At 38.1% G+C, this 21,206-nt stretch overlaps 2 protein-coding genes across 3 annotated transcripts; one reads left to right on the forward strand and one right to left on the reverse strand.

Moving 5' to 3' along the window:
* Positions 1–1,183: 1,183 nt before the first annotated feature.
* On the reverse strand, positions 1,184–21,085 carry LOC136262917 (uncharacterized). Of its 2 annotated transcripts, none has more exons than XM_066057334.1 (15): positions 20,950–21,085; positions 20,691–20,898; positions 19,644–19,789; positions 8,584–8,709; positions 8,461–8,516; positions 8,074–8,399; positions 7,229–7,410; positions 6,492–6,847; positions 5,030–5,087; positions 4,856–4,972; positions 4,689–4,810; positions 4,452–4,639; positions 4,166–4,379; positions 3,818–4,113; positions 1,184–1,550 (listed from the first exon to the last, which is right to left on the reverse strand). In XM_066057334.1, exons 1-15 carry the CDS (start codon positions 21,049–21,051, stop codon positions 1,276–1,278), a joined length of 2,772 nt encoding a protein of 923 aa, XP_065913406.1. In that variant the 5' UTR covers positions 21,052–21,085; the 3' UTR covers positions 1,184–1,275. The 2 variants fall into 2 exon arrangements, with proteins under 2 accessions (XP_065913406.1, XP_065913405.1); XM_066057333.1 differs by having other exon boundaries at positions 1,184–1,559.
* LOC136262918 (uncharacterized) lies at positions 10,501–16,986 on the forward strand. The gene is made up of 2 exons (XM_066057335.1): positions 10,501–13,677; positions 13,778–16,986. Exon 1 carries the CDS (start codon positions 11,984–11,986, stop codon positions 12,917–12,919), a length of 936 nt encoding a protein of 311 aa, XP_065913407.1. The 5' UTR covers positions 10,501–11,983; the 3' UTR covers positions 12,920–13,677; positions 13,778–16,986.
* Positions 21,086–21,206: the final 121 nt, after the last annotated feature.

Genomic DNA, 21,206 nt, shown 5'->3' on the forward strand with positions numbered 1-21,206 from the left:
TCCTAATTTCCACACATACCAGTTATTTTTATGAAATTATGCCAGCTTGTTATAATTGTTGATTACTTTTATGTTACATAACTTGTTGCAAATTAATTATAGTCACCCCAACTCTTTTTAGAAATGCTTAGTCAAAAATAATTATTAATGTTAATAACTTTTCAACAGTTGAGGCTAAGTATGTGTACAAAATTTTCATGTTTTACAACACTTTATCTTACAGGGAATTTAGTAAGTAATTGTAATGTTTCCCACCATTTTTGATAGTTATTTTCATAAAATTATTGCATCAAACAGGCAATTTTCGAGGGCAAGCAAATAGAAGAAAGCATGTGGATGAGTATAATAAGACAAGGTATGGACCAGTATGGCAGTATAGGTGATTTTTTAAAGTGCAGAGTAAATAGAATTTTGTGGAGCTACTGAGCTAGTACCATGTCCAACCATCTCCAGATGCCAGAATGCTTGTACAGCCCACTACAGGGCCTGGAAAAGCAACCAGCAACTACATATCACTTAAGATGATGACATTAACAATTTAATATACCTTGGTACTTTTTTTTGGAATGCCATAACTTACTGTGTTGTTCTACTTCTTTAGTCAGTGGCACATCTAGAAATTTTCAGAGGGGGTTTCAGATTCCATTCAACTTCAGCCTGGTTGTATATAAGTCAAAGACAAAAAAAAAAAGTCACTACCTGCTCTTGAACAATGTAATTGTGGTGACTTCAAAGGCAAAAGTTGAAGTTTCGCCAGTAGAAAGTCCTACTATAACTCGTGATTTTATCACCCACATGACCAGTCATCAATGAATTTTTGGGTGCGCACTATTCTCAGAGGGAGTTTCAGCTGAAACCATTGCAACCCCTCTGTATCCACCACTGTTAGTAATATCTTTCGGACATTTACCTGTCCATAATTTGGCTAATATTGACAGTGAGATTAATAGTGTGTTGATCTATGCATGTTGAAGAATAAAACTTGCAATTGCTGCCATGGGTGATAAGACTAATTATTTACCTTACTATATCTAGAGGAATGGTCAACACATGTATAAGTATAGCTTGTAAGATATAGCAATAATTATATCCTTGCAATTGATACATGTCCTATTTTGACATGAGTCCCTTATCTCATACTTGTTATGCATTATAGTTACAGCTACCCCTTCTATATAATGCTAAGTGACCACATCTACAAGTGAAAACAATATAAATCCTAACCTACAAAACTAAATACCTATGGAACTACAGCTAAAGCAGAACAAACTAAACTTATTGAATTTGTCTCAACTGTACCATGATTTTCTTTCGTATAAAACCTTTGGAAATACCCATGTCTTTTAAATCTTCATCAGCGAAGGTAGTAAGAATACCTCCATTAATATCATTCTCTTCAAAGAGTTTAATGTAATCATCACTGACATTGATTGTCTTAAGCCATTCACATAATTCTTTAGTGGTCATATTCTCAGCTTTTCCACTTGGTTTAGCTGACAGCAACACTGATGTTGCTGGAGTACTGACAGGTGCTGGACTTGGTTCTGCAGCTGGTTCAGCTATATGCACAAAAATTAATACAACAGAATAACATTTGTTAATTACCACAATAATAACATTTGAATGGGTGGATAATTGCACTTAACAGGGTGTGTAATGAGGTAGTAGAACATTTTGGAAGGCAGAAATTTTGAAAGAGACTATAATATTAGATGCAAGGGTTTGGAAACTTTGTGGTGTGTTGGATTGAAGAATTCGGAGGTAGAAAATTTCTGCTAAATTACAAAGTATTGCTGAGAATTGGAAACTAGCAAATTTCTGCTCAATTGCTACTCACCAGCCTTGGCAGCTACGTGTATGGATTTTTCACCAAAGATGGACTAATTCGTAACCTTTAAGATCATCTTGGGGCCAAGGTAATCCTTGTAGAGCTTCTGGTGTACTGTAACCACCAAACAGCTGCAGCAAGGCATGCCACTTATTTATAATATATCATAGATCAGGAAATATTTGACAGTAAAAATATTTCGTGGTTGCCTCAACCAACAAAAATAAATTGGAAGTGGTTACTGAACCGAAAGGTTTTTATTTTCACGTCTAGTAGTTGCGCCGAGCATTTGACTTTAGGGGACGCGTCTAGTAGTTGCCCCAAGCATTCGACTTTAGGGGCCACGAGTAGTAGTATACACGCAAAAACAGCCAAGCTGTGAGAACATGGTGTGGCCTTAGGCCAAGAAATGGTTGCAATGATGTTATTGCTAATAAATTTTAACAATGCACACAGCCATTATTAAAATTTTTTATCATTAACATCATTGCAGCCATTTATTGGCCACCACCTTTGATTTCACAATTTTTTCCACCCAAGATTATTAAGGCCGGCTGTTTTTGTGTGTATTTCACTTCTTTTTGTACTCTATAAGGCCCCAAAACCAGCCTATGGCTGACTTTGAGGTTTGTTTTTACTCACATTGATTTTCTTCTTTTCTATGCAGATACAATGATGATTATTGAAGACAGACTTTTAAATGTATTTCATTGCATGATTTAATTCAATATTTGATAATATTATTGTAATACTCTAATAGGGTGCACATTTTTTTTGAGGACTTCTAATAGAACATACATAGAATGCTCTAGAACAATCTAGTACTTCTATTGGTAGATCTTTGAAATTAAAAACGTTTGATTATACAGCTTTGGTTTCTTCTTCACCTTTAGGTTACGTTCTTCTTACTAGCTATATACTGAGACTACTACTTCAGTAACATTTATAAGATAGACTATCGGTTTAATAGCCAGTACGGCTTATTGAACCAACTTTTGGTTCAGCATCCACTGCCAAATAAATTACATGAAATATTAATTATGCTCATGATCATGAGTATTTTCTACTTGCAAAATATTGTTTGGTGGCTTGTCGTAAAGTTTGTGGCTGCATTACACAGATCAAAACTAGTGCACTAGTTTGAATGCTGAGGATTGAGTATGTTGTTGGAAAAATAGAATGGCTGGCCCTTTTTGCCATTGTGTAACGTAGCTAAAATGGTGCTAGCTTCTAATCCCAATGGTGTGCTGACTGCAGATACAGCATAGAGGTTAATAGTTCTACATGCTTAATTATTTGTTGTACAGAAATCACTGGTAAAATATTTTCATTGCTTAGGCTGCCCGCAAAAATATAACACATCGAATATATTTTACATATCAAACAACTGATTTACAATAAGGTTTCTACTATGCTGTAGGAAACACAATAATGCCATTAGGAAACTGTTTGGTTGATTCTGGCTTATCAGGACATTGTGGTAGGACAACAGAAATTTCTAATCATAAGCTCTGCTGTGCAATTAGTCACACTTTGAAATTAGAGCACTGAATCCATGACACGTTACGGCCAATCACCATCTACGTTGTAGTGGAGAAAGAAATGGGACACAAAGGTAAGTCCTTGATGCATGCATTGTAGCTGCTGTAGTTGGCAAAAGGCATGTCTTGGGCCAAAGCAACAAAGAAATCCAGCCCACAGTATTATCTATAGCTGAGTTATACATGGCTGAAAAGGCATCAGTTATAGTTAGTCAGGCTACCAGTTAGTAATTATATAGAAACTTGTAGGAAGGGTTTGTGATCGCTCTGAAGACATTTATGGGCTTTGGTAATGCCTAAACAATATTGCCAAGCTGTTATGAAGGAAAAGTGAGGCAGGTCATTGGATGATATTTTTGGGCAAGAAAGCCCAAACCTCAAATACAGTTCTACTGTACTGTTTGATTAATTAAAGCTACCATCGCTGCTTTATAACATTGACACTCACTTTCATTATTGTTGATAGTGCTATGGCTTGGTATATGACTATCATTTGCCTCTTCGTCCACATAAGGGGAATTATCATGTGGCCATGGTTCATCACCACTCTCACTCTCCTCACCATCACCAAACTGTAGTTTTATACAATCAAATTTGAGACAGTTCTCATCATACAACTGCTCCTCATCTTGAAAGTGGGGTAGATACTTCCATAAATCTTCAATAATTTCTGTCCACTGAACTGTTTCAGTGGATGGATTTTGTGATCGTAAGTTAACCATCATCATCACTTTCAAATTTATCCTATATCATAATAAGATTAATATACAATATAGTTAAAATTCTTTTGGCTTACTTGCGGAGGGTCATTCGAAATTGCACATAATGGTAAGCTAAAATAGACTTTGGGATAAGAGTTATTAACTTTTCAGTTGGTTCACACAAGCCTAATTCCAGCAAAGATTCTTTTACTGATTTTCTAAGTTCTGCTTGTGTAGTCAAATGACTTTCAGCATGATTCATAATCTTCTCAAATTCATCAAAGTCTGTGAGCAGATCTTTTTCTCCTACTATAAAAGTGAATATCAGAATACACATATGGAATGGTTACCAATCATATATGCACATAAACTAATACATACAAGAGTATTTATCTGGAATTTTCTGAAGTGTTTCCTTGTCTTCATTATCCAAATGTTTAAACACAGAAACAGGTAGTGTGGAGAAGTCATACAAGCCACCTTGTAACCATCCAACAAATAATCCCATACACCTGAACAATCTCTTCATCTCTATTTCTCCAAATATCACTTTTTGTTTATCACTGATGCTTTAATAGAAACAAATTCTTTACGTTGCAACTTTAAAATATGTGTTACCTTTGGATGCCTATTTCACCAAACACTGTTTCTTGATCCTTATTGAAAGAAGCTTTCAAGTAGCTAGCAATGGTGATGTTCAGTCTAGTGTCCCAGACTTTGCTTTTTTGTTGCAGGATATCCTAGATAGGGTATATAATGTTGCAACTAAGTAATGTATGCTATACCTGAATGAGGTGTCCTAGTATAGTTCTCAAACCAGTAACAATTTCAGTTAGTGTTTGATAGGTAGCTGTACGGAAATGATATTCTAATGACTTTTTAGTCTCCTCTTGAAGTGGCTCCTAATAGAAGATAATTGTGCTTGTAAAGTTCTTGACAACCACACTACAAAAGTTTACTTTGAAGTTTCTAGGTAGTTCTTGAGCGACAGAAGATATATCGATAGCACAGCCAGGACTATAGCACATCAACAATAACATTAGAATATCTATAATAGCTTAGTAGCCATCATGTACATAAACTAACTACTAAATTAGTGCAAATTGTTATGCTTTGTGTGAAAGGTTCAAATGCCAATAAAATGTACATTAATTTTCGTAAAGTAGCAAGGGTTCTGTATGAAAAAAAGTTATGCAACAGCTTGCATGATTATGCAGTAAAGCATTTAAAATCCAAACTAATCCTAGTTATTTGTTCCATGACTATAGAAACAGATTGCATGGACACTCACTAACAAATACAAGGAAAAATTAGGAATTTAAGTTCAATTAGGGATCAGAAATAGTAGTGGTCACTACACAGAAGATATACCAGTGGACATTTAATCCCTAAATCAGTCATGAGTGTATACATATTGCAACCTCCCTTGCTTCACTACTTCTTACTTTTTTGATTTCTAATCAAATTTAAAATTCTTTGTATTAGTTTTTTTTGTAACATTATTATGACTGGTGAATCCGCGCATACCGCATGAACGGAACCAGGCTTATTTTATTCATCTGAACATTTGCCAAACTATCAATTACTGAAATAGCAAAGTGGCCATTATCATTTTCAGCTATGTTCAGCATGAAAAAACTATGAGAAGGACCTCTGAAATCAATCCAGTCACAACAAAAAACTTGGTGATTCCCTTTACAAATGTAGGGAAACCATCATGTGGTGCTATCGCAAATTAACACCTTGTGTTGTCAACAGAGCACAAGGGAGGACAAAAGTAAGTCCGTAAAGCATGCATTGTATGTATTGAGGATATGTCAAAAGGTACCTGTAGTGAAATCTAACAGTGAAAAAATTGAGCTTGTAGCCATAGCTGTTTATTGAGTCATGCTTGTGTGAAGCTATCAGTTAGTCAAGCAGTCAGAAAATTCCACTGAATATATTTTTTTTAAATGTAACAACTTATTGAAGTATTCCACCTCATACTGAAGCCACTTTTGGGCTTGGATATAACCAATACTGCCAAGCCACCATGAAGGTATTGTGAGGTTGACCAGAAAAAGCCTATGTACATACTATCGTACTGTATTATACTGTAATGTCCGAGAACTGGAGCATATTCTCAAGATGAACACTCCAAAGAAGACAATCTAAAAGTACAATATAACATTGTAACACATTCTATGTACTTGGTTGTAGGAAAAATTAAACACTCATTGTGAGGTGTCAGAACTAATACAGCACAAGGCTTCGCCTCAATCATGTTGTATTAGTCTCTCAACTTTACTGGGGGTTAACATAGTGAAATAAACACATGTGCTTGGCAACAGAGGTAATACTTAGCTACACATGTACATGTCAGCTTTGTAACATAGGTGCAGGTTTCATGTATTTTACACTGGTAAATAGTTACAGAATTACTTGTTTCCCAGAGTAATTTCATTTGGTGAATCTCTAAACCTGAAGATGATCTTAATATCATTTGATGTTATCAGAGGTTTTCCAGCAATATAAAAAGCCACTACATTTTGTTGAAGTTGTTCTAGGTCAAACATTGAACTAGACTGAACACCATTGTACATGGAACAGCTTCTGATCAACTTTAAAAACTGCTTCTTTCCAGTTCCTCTTCTATCAGAAGGAACAATACAACTCTGACTGGTGACTTCAGTAGGATGTAATTCTGGTGGACTATTCGGTAGATATTTTTGATAGTGGCAATTTGTATCTTTAGCATGATCAAAAATACTGTTTAGGAAGGAATTATGACATCCAATCTGTTAATAAAAACTGTTGTAACTATGTGATAGCAGGATGCGCAATACAAAAGATTGTATTAAAGCCTTATTGCTTATTGAAACCAACTGAGTATAGGTGCACTGTACAGTTTTCAATGGTAACTTACTAACATGCATCTTCAAACAATTGAAAGAAGGTAAAATACAATATACAATAGTTTGTAATAGCCACTCATGCAGATATACTGCACAGTATACATTGTTGATCACTGTGTCCACTAGGTTATGCAATGATAGTGCAGAGTGAAGTAGAAATTACTAAGAAGTGTTACAAAAAATCTGATCTTTGTTTAAAAGTAGGATGTTAAATCAACTGAAAATATGCTTACATGCACAAAATATTGTAGCCCAAACACTTACAATATGCATCAAAACAATGTGCAGCCAATCATTAGCAATATTTTCTTCATTTTTATGACTGATCAGTGCAATGAGAGGAGTGTTTTCATCTATACATTTTGCATCAGTAGGTTTTGCAGTTCTGTCACAAGATGCCTCTCCAATAGTCCCTCCATTGACTTTTAAGTAAGCATTGTATTTCTCTATTGAGTAAATACAAATCAGTATAAAATGTGTTATATAAGCATAACTGTTAATATTTTGATTATTGTGAAGTTTAGCGTCTTGCTAAATACAACTATAGTGAACTTTGTCTTAGGAATGCATCTTAGATCCTTGCATCTTGAGATCTTACATCTATATGTAACAACTGGATAGCCCATTCAAAAATTCCTAAACTGGTCTTATATAAAGTTATCACATGTATAACAATATTTACGATAGTTAGCAGTGTGTTACACCATTCTTTTTGCCAAGTAAATTTTACAAAGTAGAATGTACAAAATTTACATGGCTAATATACATGCAGGAATGTGACAAAGAGATGTGCATGTATTAAATTTTATACCTACCATATCTATTACAATACAGCATCAGTAAAGGCACAGTGTTTAGCTACACTATCCCATTAATTCTAGAAGTGGATTAAAAGTTGTGGTAATTGTATACTTACATGAATTTCTAGCAACTACATTAATGTACAAAGTGTCTCTAAACATTACAGTGTAAAAGATGCTTGAATCTTGTTTAAAATGACATTTTACATTTTAAAAGCCTTACATGGAAAAAAAATAATGTGCATTGGTACCTTTGCATTACATGAAGCATGAATATAATGCTAAGAGTATCTATCCGCGAAAACATACCAATAATTCTTTTAAAGAGATCCGTGAGATGTTCACAGAGTTCTTGGGAGTATCTTTTAGCACTCAAACTGATAATCTTTCCAATAGTGATCTGTTGTGCTTTTTCATAAGTCACCAGATATGACAAGTGGGTGTGGATCCACTGGTAGAATTCTACCAAATCTGGCAGAAGAGCTCCACCCAGTTGTAACCTTTCATATTCCAAAGTGAAAAGATGGAGAGCAAAGAGATGTGCATCATCAAGGTCATGAGCTTCCCTTGCTGCAACAAGACTTTTCATATATTCATTCTCAGTAGCCAAATGTGGGTAGTGTTCATTAAGTGTTCTAGATAACCATAATTATTACATGCATGTGTATTCCTTGTTCTGTTCTTAAAAGAGTTTACCTGTAATTTTTAAGAACTGGCAGTACCCATACTGAGTCAGAGAAATAATTATTTGCCTAAACAATAAGACCAATGAAATATAACATAAACATTCTTCCTTTCTATAATTATGTAGTCACTTACTTTGGCTTGCAAATTTGCTTTACTTGGCTCATATATACATGTATGCCATGCCTTTTCATATGCATCAAGTGATTTCATATCAGTAAATTTTCCTTGAGAAAATGGGTACCTGCCATCTTGACAAAGCTGCAAACAAATAAAGCAGCTTTAAAGTGTAATTATATATCTAATCCAAAACAGCCAAGCTGTAAAAAAAGAGTGCAGCCCTCAAAAAGGCTAGGGTAAAAAAAGATGTGAAATCCAAGGTGGCGGCCAAGAAATGGCTGTAATGGTAGGTTAATGGTAAAAATTTTAACAGCGACAATTCAGGTGAATTTGGTGCCACTTGGTCTTGGCACAAAATTCACTCGTTATTAAAAGTTTTACCATTAACCTACCATCACAGCTATTTCTTGGCCGCCATTTTGGATTTTACTTCTTTTTTCACCATAGCCTTTCTGAGGGCCGCACCTTTTTTTTACAGCTTGGCTGTTTTGGATTAGATTTCACTTCTTTTTGTATTTGTATATCCCAAAGCCGGCCTATGGCTGGCTTTGGGGCTTTTTTAACCTATCTTTTTTTCTTTATCACAGGAAGAAGAAAAAGATGAAGCAGATTTTAAATACTTTAACTAATTCAGATTTTATCAGTAAATGTACAAATTATATATATATAATACATACAGTTATTACATGTCAATTATTCCCTACGAATAACTTGTTTGCAGCTGATCTCTCTACTGGGTAACTTGAAATGTAGCTGAACTCTATACAGGGCGATTGATTTTTTTTCCAGCTGAACTCTCTACAAGGTGACTTCTTCTAGCTGATCTCTCTACAGGGTGATTTGTTTGCAGCTGAACTCTCTACATGGTGGTTTCTTTGTAACTGAACTCTCTAAAGGATGACTTGTTTCTAGCTGAACTCTCTACAGGGTGATCTGTTCGTAGCTGAACTCTGTACAGGGTGATTTGTTTGCAGCTGAATTCTCTACATGGTAGTTTCTTTGAAGCTGAACTCTCTCTACAAGGTAACTTCTTCTAGCTGATCTCTCTACAGGGTGATTTGTTTGTAGCTGAACTCTACATGGTGATCTGTTCATAGCTAAACTCTCTACAGGGTGATTTGTTTACAGCTGAACTCTCTACATGATGGTTTCTTTGTAGCTGAACTCTCTACAAGGTGATTTCGTCTAGCTGATCTCTCTACAGGGTGATTTGTTTCAAGATGAACTCTCTACAGGGTGACTTGCCTGTAGCTGAATTGTCTATCAAATTCACTGTTTGTAGCTGAATTCCCCACAGAATAACTTGCAATGTAATATAATTCTATAATGGAGTAAGTTATAAATGTAGCTGAATGCTTTATTAGGGTGATTGTTCTATTAGAGTAGCGATTTCCAACCAACCAATTTATCACACATATTTTTGCTGCTTAAATTACACACCTTCAATAAATGTTTCACAAGCTGCTGTTCCAGTTAATGGTAGTCAGTGCTTCGTACTTCACTTTACTGGATTAAAATCCATGTGGTATTTATTGAAATATGTCAAATCAAAGTTTGAGAAATAAAAAATCCCCATAGGAATCCCATACAAATAATCGTGTATGTAATTATTATTGGAAGAATACAGCACCGATGATAGCCAAAGTTTCCAAGTGTTTCCGCGTGAATCTGTGGCAGATGAGGACAAAGAAAGTGTTCCTGGGCAAACTGTATATGTTGATTTCGATTTCGCCGTGTGTTTTTTGATTGGAGGACGATTGATGTTGGATTATGATGAAAATATGGCCCTTTTAAAGGTAAATCGCCATCTAACACTGTTCAGAACTCATCACCCGGCTGGGCTTCAAGGCATCCCTCTGCATCGATGCAAGTATAGTTTGAAGGTGAGCACTTTGTTGTCTTGCGAGGAATTACAATATAAGGTTCATGTCATGGACTGACTAAGTAACTTAGCGTAGTACAGTGTATAGGTTATTATTAGTTAAGTAGGCTATATTTAGAATGTATGATGTAATGTCATGCACGTGCTTATAATGAATAAGATGGTGTTGTAGTGTTGTTCCTCGCTGGCTTGATTATACAGTCTGTATCTGTCAAAGACGAAGTGATCCTACCGTGGTTAAGTCTGGTAACCGGCTACTACTATCACTGCTACCCTACATTTCTGGTGCTGTAACCTGGCGATTCGTTTGTCTTTATAGCCAATTATTCTAACCAACTACCCAAATGTCGTGGTACCGTGGCAGTTTAACGGTACCCACTAAGGCAAGCGAATCATTTACAGAACATTTCTTGTTTGTACCTTTCTCACAGTGACGCTGATTTGACTGCAAGCAGACTACGCCATGGCTGATGAACTCAAACGTCTCATACAATCTTGTCATGGATACCGAGCTCACCTCAAACGTTTGTTCACTACAACCCTTGAATTACTGGAGCAATGCAACACTACTACACCAGATGAGGAAGAACCAGACACACTTACTGAGCTCATTTCACAGTTAGACAGGAAAAAGAGCATTCTAGCTGACTTGGACAAGGAAATCGCAACTCGTATTAATGAAGAAGAACTAGAATCAGAGGTGCTAGAATCAGAAGAGCTCCAATCTGAGATATCTAGAGTTATTATGAAAGGGAAACGTCTGCAAAGGCGCCTTGAAGCACTGGGCACTTGTACAATCCCTAAGAGTAAGAATCTGATTTCTCCTACTGGTACCACAGAACCTGTAACAACACTTGCATTTGCTAAGAAAGACTCCACATAGACTGCAAGCACCATACCTCTCTCTGACACAACACACTCGGCAGTAAAGTCAACAGAGACTGTGGCAGATACCAGTGTTCTTCCTCCTACTTCACCTGCTGTACAGCATGACACACATACAGTCAACACTACTGTTGGTTTTTTTTTTTTTTTTATAATTTTTATTTATTTTATTTTTTTTAACAACAACATAACTCTGTGCATAAAATAAAGGACGCTGCTGTTTACTGTTGGTTACCACGGCTTGATTTACCTACCTTCTCTGGTAACGCACTGGAATGGCAGTCATTCTGGGATGGATTTGAAGCTACAGTACACAATAACCTGGCTATTTCTGGAGTTCAGAAGCTGAACTATTTAAGATCGTTACTCCGTGAGGAAGCTTCACAAGTAGTTGCTGGATTTGCTTTAACAAGTGACATTTATGAGCACTCATTGGTACTCAAGGATTGTTATGGTAGCTCGCATAAATTAATTGCAGCTCACATGCAGGCACTCATAAACTTACCTAGCCCCTCCAACACGCTCAGTGGCCTACAGCAATTCCATGATACTGATGAAAGACGCATACGCAGTCTCTCAACTCTGGGCAAATCTGCAGATTCCTAAGAAGACATACTGGTGCCCATCATTTTGAACAAATTACAACCTATGACAAGAAAGTATACGGCAAGGGAACATGACACTGATGAATGGAACCTTACTGATTTGCAACAAACCATTAAGAAGGAAGTGAGAGTGTTTGAAGCAGAGCTTATGACTGGTCACTCCCCCCATGGTAGTCGCCCCACTGCGGCCTTCTATGTTAGTGCAGGCAAGGCAGCCAACAAAGGTACAGGACAATTTAGTACACCATCTCAACGCACCTGTGTATTCTGCAAGGGATACCACTCCCCTATGGATTGCCAGACACTAGCAAGCACCCAAGCATGTAAGGAATTTGCTACTGAGAAGAGTCTCTGTTTTAACTGCCTAGGAAAGCACAAAGTCAGTGCTTGTACTTCAAGGTATCGCTGCTGTAAGTGCCATCATAAGCACCATACAAGTCTTTGTGTTGAGGCCAATCCGAAGAAGCAGGAAACCTCTGAGCCAAACCCTGTCACCACCGAAACTATACCAGCTACCACTGAGGCATCTTTGAGTACGATTGTTTCTCAATCAACAACTACAGCATCGTTTCACCTGGCAGGCAATACCACTTGTCTATTGAAGACTGCAGTAGCCAACATCTCATCCAGAGGTACACATGTCCAGTCAAACATTCTCTTTGATGAAGGGTCTCAGCGCTCCTTCCTTACCAAGGGACTAGCAGACTGCCTACGAGTGCAGCCACATGACACTGTAGAACTTTCACTGTCCACGTTTGGTACTGGAACTAGTAACATTACCAAGTTGGATGTCGCTACAATTAACCTTCATGGTATTTCTGGTCAGGTGATTCCACTAACTGTTCTTATTGTTCCCACGATTGCTGCACCAATACACACTGTGGACCACAAGGCAATCACCAATCTCCCCTACCTAACTGGGCTACAATTGGCACATCCAATTTCCTCAGACGAACAATTCTCCATCACCCTGAGCTGACCAGTACTTGAACATAGTGGAGGACCATGTCATCAGAGGCAATGGACCCACGGCTGTGGGATCCAAGCTCGGCTATCTACTCTCAGGCCCGTTGGAGGCAACCACTCAAGGGAAGATAGTCTAACACATTTCATGTGGCTACCCAACCAACTCCTAACCTGGAACAGTTCTGGTCTGTAGAATCAGTGGGAATCACTCCTAAAGATGAACTCACCAACAGTTTCTTGGATACATATATTACCAATAATGTGGAGCGTCTATCTGACGGTTCATACAGTGCTTGATTCCTGTGGAAGGATAGCCACCCACCTCTTCCCACTAATTTTTCTACCTGTGCCCACCGCACTAGAGCACTGGCCCGCAAGTTGGCACTAACTCCTCCTTTACTTAACAAGTACAATGAGATTCTAGTGGATCAGGAACACCATGGCTTTGTTGAGAGTGTACAAAACATAACCAATCCTGTGAGATGTCATTATATTCCACATCACCGTGTTCACAAAGAATCATCGACTACTCCGATCCGTATAGTTTATGATTGCAGCTACCATCAAGCAAGAGACCAACCCAGTCTGAATGATTATCTAATCACAGGTGAACCCAACTAAATGATTTGTGCTGTATCCTTCTGCGATTCCGGAGTCATCCTGTCGGAGTTGGCACAGACATAGAGAAGGCATTTCTACACATCTCTCTACATGAAGATGATAGAGACTACACTAGATTTCTCTGGCTGAGTGATCCGCATAACCCAGAAAGTGAGTTGGTGACATACAGATTCAAGGTAGTCCTATTTGGTGCTGTATGTTCACCCTTAATGTTGAATGCTGCTTTACACTGCCATTTGTCTCAGTACAGATCTCCCACTGCACAGAACATGCTTGCCAACCTGTATGTGGACAACAGAGTATCTGGGTGCCAATCAGAATCAGAGACTGTCTCATACTACAATGATGCTCGCTCCATAATGAAGGATGCCAACTTTAATTTGATAAGCTGGGCCTCTAATAGCCCCCAACTCATAGAGCAAGCATCTAAGGACAAGGTAGTGGATGCCAACAACCCAGTCAATGTTCTAGGGATACAGAGGGATACACAGACAGACACACTATCTCTCATGTCCAAGTCACCGATTCCTAGTGTAACCGATTCCTAGTGTAACCTCACTTGTCACGAAGAGAGAAGTCTTGAGAGAATAATGTAAGATCTTCGACCCATTAGGATTGTTATCCCCAGTGGCCATTAGAGCCAAGACCTTTATGCTGTCATTGTGGCAACGCAATGTGGACTGGGACGAGCCGTTAACTGATGAGGACCAGAAACAGTGGTTAAACATAGCAGAGAACATCCAAGAAACCAAGAGTGTACAGATCCCAAGACAATACTCCCCTACAGTGAGTGCCTCCAAGCAACCTGATAGGCTCCATGTATTTGCTGATGCCCTATGGAGCAGTGGCCTTCATATGTAGAGGCAGTAACACTTCCTTCATCATGGCAAAGTCCAGAGTTGCTCCACTCAAGCCACCCAAACTTGAATTGATGGGTGCACTTACAGCAGCACGATTGTGCAGTTTTATATCACAAGCTTTTATCACTCTCAACCTTTCCATTCAGCTTTGGTCAGACAGCCAAATTGCCCTTCATTGGATTATGGGACAGAAATTGAACAACGCCTTTGTGGCTCATCGGGTCACTCAAATTCTTGAACTCTCAGGATCAGAATGCTGGAGATACTGTCCAACACAGGACAACCCTGCAGATTTGCTTATCCGAGGAATCTCCTCCTCACAACTGAAGTCATCGATGTGGATCCATGGGCCCCAATGGCTACCTTGTGAAAACAGTTGGCCTGTTTGGCAATCTTCACCCAACATTGAAATGCAAGCATTGGCTGTAACTGCAACCACCTTTAACCCAACCACCCTTCAAAGAAGTTCAGGTATCATACATATTCATCATATTATTGACATATCTAATTACAGCACACTATCCAGGCTTTTGGGAGTCACAGCTTATCTTTGCAGATTTATCACCAACTGTAGGAAGCAACCACAGGAGAGGCTTACTGGTCCACTGACACCGTTATAACTACATCATGCCCTGGTCACATGGGTGAAGCAATGCCAAGAGGAAATGTATTCCAAGGAGATTGCAAGCCTCACCTCTCCAATATCAACTACTAAAAGACTTCCACTTGTTAGACAACTCCGTCTATTTTTGGATGAAGATCACATGCTTCGTTGTGGTGGCAGAATACATAACGCCCCTCTCAGCAAAGTTCCCACTTCTACTCCCACCAAAACACACCTTAACATCACTTGTCATTCACAGTGTGCATTTACAGTTGTTTCATGCTGGGACTAGTGCTACTCTAACAGCTATACGGCAGAGATTCTGGATCCCCACTGCTAGACAATGGATCAAATCACTACTACGTCATTGTGTAATTTGTCGTAAACACAGTGGAAAGCCATATGCTGTCCCAGACCCTCCACCCCTACCAGAGATCAGCACACGAGTCAGATCCTTTCTCCATTACTGGAATAGACTTTACTGGGGCACTGTACGTACGGAACTCCAGCACAGAATCCAAAGTGTATGTTTGCCTGTTCACATGTGCCACAACCCGGGCAATCCACCTTGAAATTGTGATGGACCTGAGCGTGGAGACATTTTTTCTAGCATTTAGGAGATTTGCTAGTTGTAGATCCTTACCACAGATCCTTGTGTCAGACAATGCTTCCACTTATACAGCAGCAGCAGAAGAGCTACGACGACTCCTACAGTCAGACCATCTTGCAGACATGCTAGGGAGACAAGGGGTTCAGTGGCGCTTCATACCAAAGCGTGCTCCCTGGTATGGTGGCTGGTGGGAGTGTCTCATTGGACTCACTAAGATGGCTCTGAAGAAGGTGCTTGGAAGATCAAGAGTCACCTTTGCAGTCCTTCTAACACTGGTAGTGGAGGTAGAAGCTATTCTGAATGACCAACCTCTGACATACGTTTCCTGTGAACTAAATGACCTTGAACCACTGACTCCATCACAACTGCTGTATGGCCACCATATAGTGCTCATGAACAGGTGACAGAACAAGACCTAGATGATCCCACCTTTGGTGATTACTCAGAAGTGAATCAAAGGGCATGCTTACAAGCGGTTCTTCTTAGGGTCACGTTGGAGACATGAGTATCTCACCTCTCTCAGAGAACACCATAGAACTTCTGGGAATAATATTCAACACATCAAGCAAGGTGACATTGTACTGGTGCATGATGACAGCCCAAGGATCTCATGGAAATTAGCAGTGGTTGAAGAATTACTACGGGGGAATGATAGACTGGTACGAGCTGCCAACATAAGAATTGCTCAGGGTAAAACCAACCACCCTATCGCCTGGCTAATACCACTGGAAGTATCCGCCAATTCATTGTCAAATGACAGTACTTGTGTTAAGGATGTATCCACCCAGAGTGCAGCTAACAGTGATCCCAGTAGCAATACAACCAGAGAGGCTGGGCATCCCAAATGAAGAGCTGCAGAACGTGGCAGAGATAAGGTCAGGACCTGGATCAAGGAACTTGGCGGCCCCCCCGAAGATGTCATGGACTGACTAAGTAACTTAGCGTAGTACAGTGTATAGGTTATTATTAGTTAAGTAGGCTATATTTAGAATGTATGATGTAATGTCATGCACGTGCTTATAATGAATAAGATGACGTTGTAGTGTTCCTTGCTGGTTTGATTATACAGTCTGTATCCGTCGAAGACGAAGTGATCCTACCGTGGTTAAGTCTGGTAACCGGCTACTACTATCACTGCTACCCTACAGTTCAAGGTTGAACATAATCTTTTCAAAAGTGGAGTGATAACAACCTTACATGGCTTCACACTTACCTGATGTTATATTCTGGTGTATTTACTGCTGTTTTGATCCATTTTATAGCAGCTTCAGTGATTGTAACTTTGGTCAGAAACTATTTATAATTTCTCTTTGTAGTATAGTGATGTCATTGTGTCATACAATAATTATTATACTTAGTGCTTGCAATGTGACAAATAAAGTTGAACAGTGTCCAAACAAATCCATTTTAATAATAATATTGGTCTTGCATTTTGTTATCTGATCGTCATGTTTTTCTGAAGTATTTGTTAATTGTGACTTGTGATGCCATTACTTACCATGTTATATAATCTTACTGATTGTTCTAGTTAATTATCCTTGAAAATGCATTAGGTACCTTAGTATTACACAATACACACAGTTTTATTTGTGAATCACTTGCTTTATTCATGTAATATTCTGAGTGGTCAGTCTACAAAGAAGTGGTCAGTCTTGAGAGGTTTTTACCTAGCTCATATGCTGTTCTCCATAAAATAGTTATGTGGTGAAAATTTCATGTCATTATTAGTTTCCTATCTAGATTTATGATACTTTGAATACTGTGTTTGGTGCCATGCAATACATGTAAAAAGCATTGAAAATACTATACACAAAAATCATCACACTGTCAACTACTGTTGCTTATATCTTTTGATAGGGACCTGCCGATTATGCTCATAATTTTACCTATTGTGCTATGCTGCACTGCTCAAATATTTACCTATTGTGCTTAAATTTATGCTCAATACTTATCTATTATGCTCAAATTATGCCCAATTATTTATGCCTCAGTTCTCATGCTCTGCTAATAATTTCCAGTTTATGGATAAATAGCAAGTGGCTGAAACACAAACTTACTTGTCAAAATGCATATCACAGAAAAGATCGATATACTCTAATAGAACAGTCAGATTTATTAGAGTTACTGACTGTTCTATTAGAGTATATTGATCTTTCTGTGATAGCTATTTTGATAAGCAAGAATTCATACTATTACACAAATATTCTACCTATTATGCTAGCATTATGCTCAATGCTTTCAGGCACCTATTATGCTCATAATTATGCCAGCATAATCGGCGGGTCCCTATCTTTTGATAGGAACCACCAATTGCGGTGGGGTTTGCACTAAAATGACCCTGAAAAATAGCACAATATTTTCATACCAATGAATGCATGGAATGTTAATTATTTAATTTAGTTGGAAATCTCTAATTAGAGTGTTTTGATCTTACATTTGCTACACGTAGTTGCGTTTCGAATCATAACTCAGTGGTTTGTAATCTGATTCTTCTGTTCTACTGCAAGGACTTTCTATGATGATTATTCCAGCTACATACTGATTTTCAGCTCATTGCTCTAAGCGGTTTGCCTGGTAGACGTGAAAACTAATAGTTTTTTTATTCATAGAAATCGATTGCATAATTTTGACACAGGTTGGGTTTTGTGTCATATCTCCATGGTCTTTATCTCGATTCCTTTCAAACCACAAAAAGGCACTCCTACAATGGTTACTCCATCTACATATCAATTTTCAACTCATTTCTCCAAGAGGTTTACCCATTAGGCGTGACAGACCTTCGACCTTATTTTATGCAAATAATCGGTCATAACTCCGTGAATGTTCATTGGAGTCCTACCAAAGTTGGTATGGCGATCCGCCGTAATGAGCCCTTTAAGTGTGCCAAATTTCAGCCCAATCTGAGCACACATTCGTGTTTTATAGTGGACTTTGCAAAGTGTGCGAAATGAAGAAAAAAATGAAGAAATTAAAACGAAACTTTGTTCACTCGTATCTCGGAAATGGCTGGAACGATGTTCTTCACATTTGGCATGTAGACTCCCCTAACTGGCCGGCACTTCTGTAGCAAATTGGGTTCCAATTGGATTAGGGATCACAGAGCTACATAGGTGTGAAAATTGCATTTTCTTTCTTCCTGTTAATATACTCAGGGTGTGGCACACCGGGGTGTAACTAATCACTGGACTGGACTACTGGACTGGAATGCTGGACTGACATATTTTTGGTTTTTACACATTCTGAAGTTGGTTTTATTGAGTCTTGCTAGCTAAGGACCTTCAGGGAACTTGTAGTCTGTTACTAAAATGATGAGTGTGAGGAGCAAAAACTGACTTCTCACTACTTGTTATGCTCTACAGCATTTATACACTTCTTAGTATTGTGTTTTGGAGATTGCAATATATATATATAGCAATAGCTAACCAAAAATCATTTTACTAAATTTGTGCTACCTATGATACACTGTATTGCTACCTATGATACACTGTATCCTTGAACTAAATAGTTCAGATACAACTTATCCTTCCTAAAACAATCTATTGTAGCTAAATTCGTTCCTACATGCAATATACACAACTGTAGGGTTTTCTGCTATCATGATTAGTTCTTAACCGTGCTGGTTGGCACACTGTAATATGTGGCCAAATTTATTAGCATCGCTACTATCTCAGCTCCAAGACTTCATCGTTAGTTAACCTATAGATACTCTACCATGGTTAACCATAACTAGCACATTCTCTGCAGCATACTGATAAGGAGTATAGGTATATGTACTGTAGAAGAACATAAGTAGTGAAAATCACTAGAAGTCAGTTTTTGTTTACTCCACTGCTCACACTCATCATTTTAGTAGCAGACTGAAAGTTTTCTGAAGGCCCTTGGCTAGCAAGACTCAATAAAACCAACCTCAAAATGTGTAGAAACCAAAAATATGTCAGTCCAGTAATCCAGTCCAGTGTTCCAGTCCAGTGATTAGTTACACCTGGCACACCGGCTTCTTGGGCCGCACGACACACTACCATGTGTCTTGATATACACGTACCATGAATAATGTATGCATGGATCTCATAATAAAGAATGATCTTTCATCATCACCAAATCCCATGTTGGTCCTCATTTGTAACCACACAGTTCTCAGTTGAGTGATACAATAACCTCTGATGGACATCCAATCCGATAGTATCCGACCTGCAAAAGGTGAAATATATATTCATTTTTAGTATTGTAGTGTCTATTAGCATTGCATAATCTATGCCAAATTGCAAAAAAGGGTGCAGCCTTCAAAAAGTCCCCAGGGTTTAAAGTTGTGAAAGAAAAGATGGCAGTCAAACAATAGCAATGCTGATCAATTTTAATTACCATAAACCTAGCCAAGTAAGTTATATTTTTTGCTATTGAATTTGTCACAATTGCAATTGAATTGGTCACCTTGGCAATCAAATTTGATGCGTTTGCAGTAGAATTAGGTGCTATTGCATTAAAACTAATTAGTTGGATTTGCAGGAAAAATTGTTCCATTTGATATTGTGTTTCTTTTACCTATTTAAGCCTAATTTTGATACAATATCTGGTAGACACATTGAATATAGAAGACCAAACTGAACCGAATCGTGCTGGCATGGAAGATTTATGAGGGCTAGCCCAGTTTGTTTCAGCTTAGTTCGGTGGGTGTTTATACTGTAGTGAAAACCGAGATGAGTCATGCCAAACTGAGCCAGCACATGCTATGAGGCAAGTGTAAATGCAGTATAATTCTACTGCAAGTGCATTGAATTCAATTGCCAAGATGACAAATTCAATTGCAACAGCAATGAATTCTACTTACAAATTCAATTGCAAATGGGATGAAGTCAATTGCAAAGGTGATGAATTCAACAGCAAGAACCTGTATTAACAGTGATAATTATCTGTCCACATCATGAGAGAATAAGCCTTTTCTGCTACAAGATGTCACTCACTAATCATCATGACATGAGCTTTAGTATTGGGTGTGCACTATATGTTTTGGTGTGAACACTGAATGTTGGATACAAAGTGAGGAATTTTTACTATATGCATGAATGTACTGTTGATACAATAGAATACTAACCTTTTATCTGATCCAGAGCTTCGGGTTGAGTCAACAGTCCAACACAGAAGGTACCAAAGTTGGTCCACAACATCAAATACCATGAGTGTAAACTGAGTGTGCCTCTTGTGGCATGTGGTATATAATCCTTCCTCCCATATTGACCATCTTCGTTTACCTCACATCCACAATCATACATTAAACCTCCTTTTTTGACTTTGTTTGGATACTACATATAAAACAGTTTTTTTTCAACAGGTTTTCATTACAAATTAATTACCATAAATCCAGTCAGGTGTGTGTTTTCTAACTCTCCAGGACAAAACATGTGATACCAAATATGGTTACTATGACTTGGTAGAACAAACACAACTGCAATCATGTTAGCTAGTGCATGACGTAGATCAGTATCTGATGGATCTGAGATCATAAGTATACAAACACACTTTACTGAAGAGTGATTTGTTTGCAGCTGAACTCTCTACATGATGGTTTCTTTGTAACTGAACACTCTACAAGGTGACTTCTTCTAGCTGA

Source organism: Dysidea avara, chromosome 8 (genome assembly GCF_963678975.1).
Source record: "Dysidea avara chromosome 8, odDysAvar1.4, whole genome shotgun sequence".
Classification (NCBI taxonomy): domain Eukaryota; kingdom Metazoa; phylum Porifera; class Demospongiae; order Dictyoceratida; family Dysideidae; genus Dysidea; species Dysidea avara.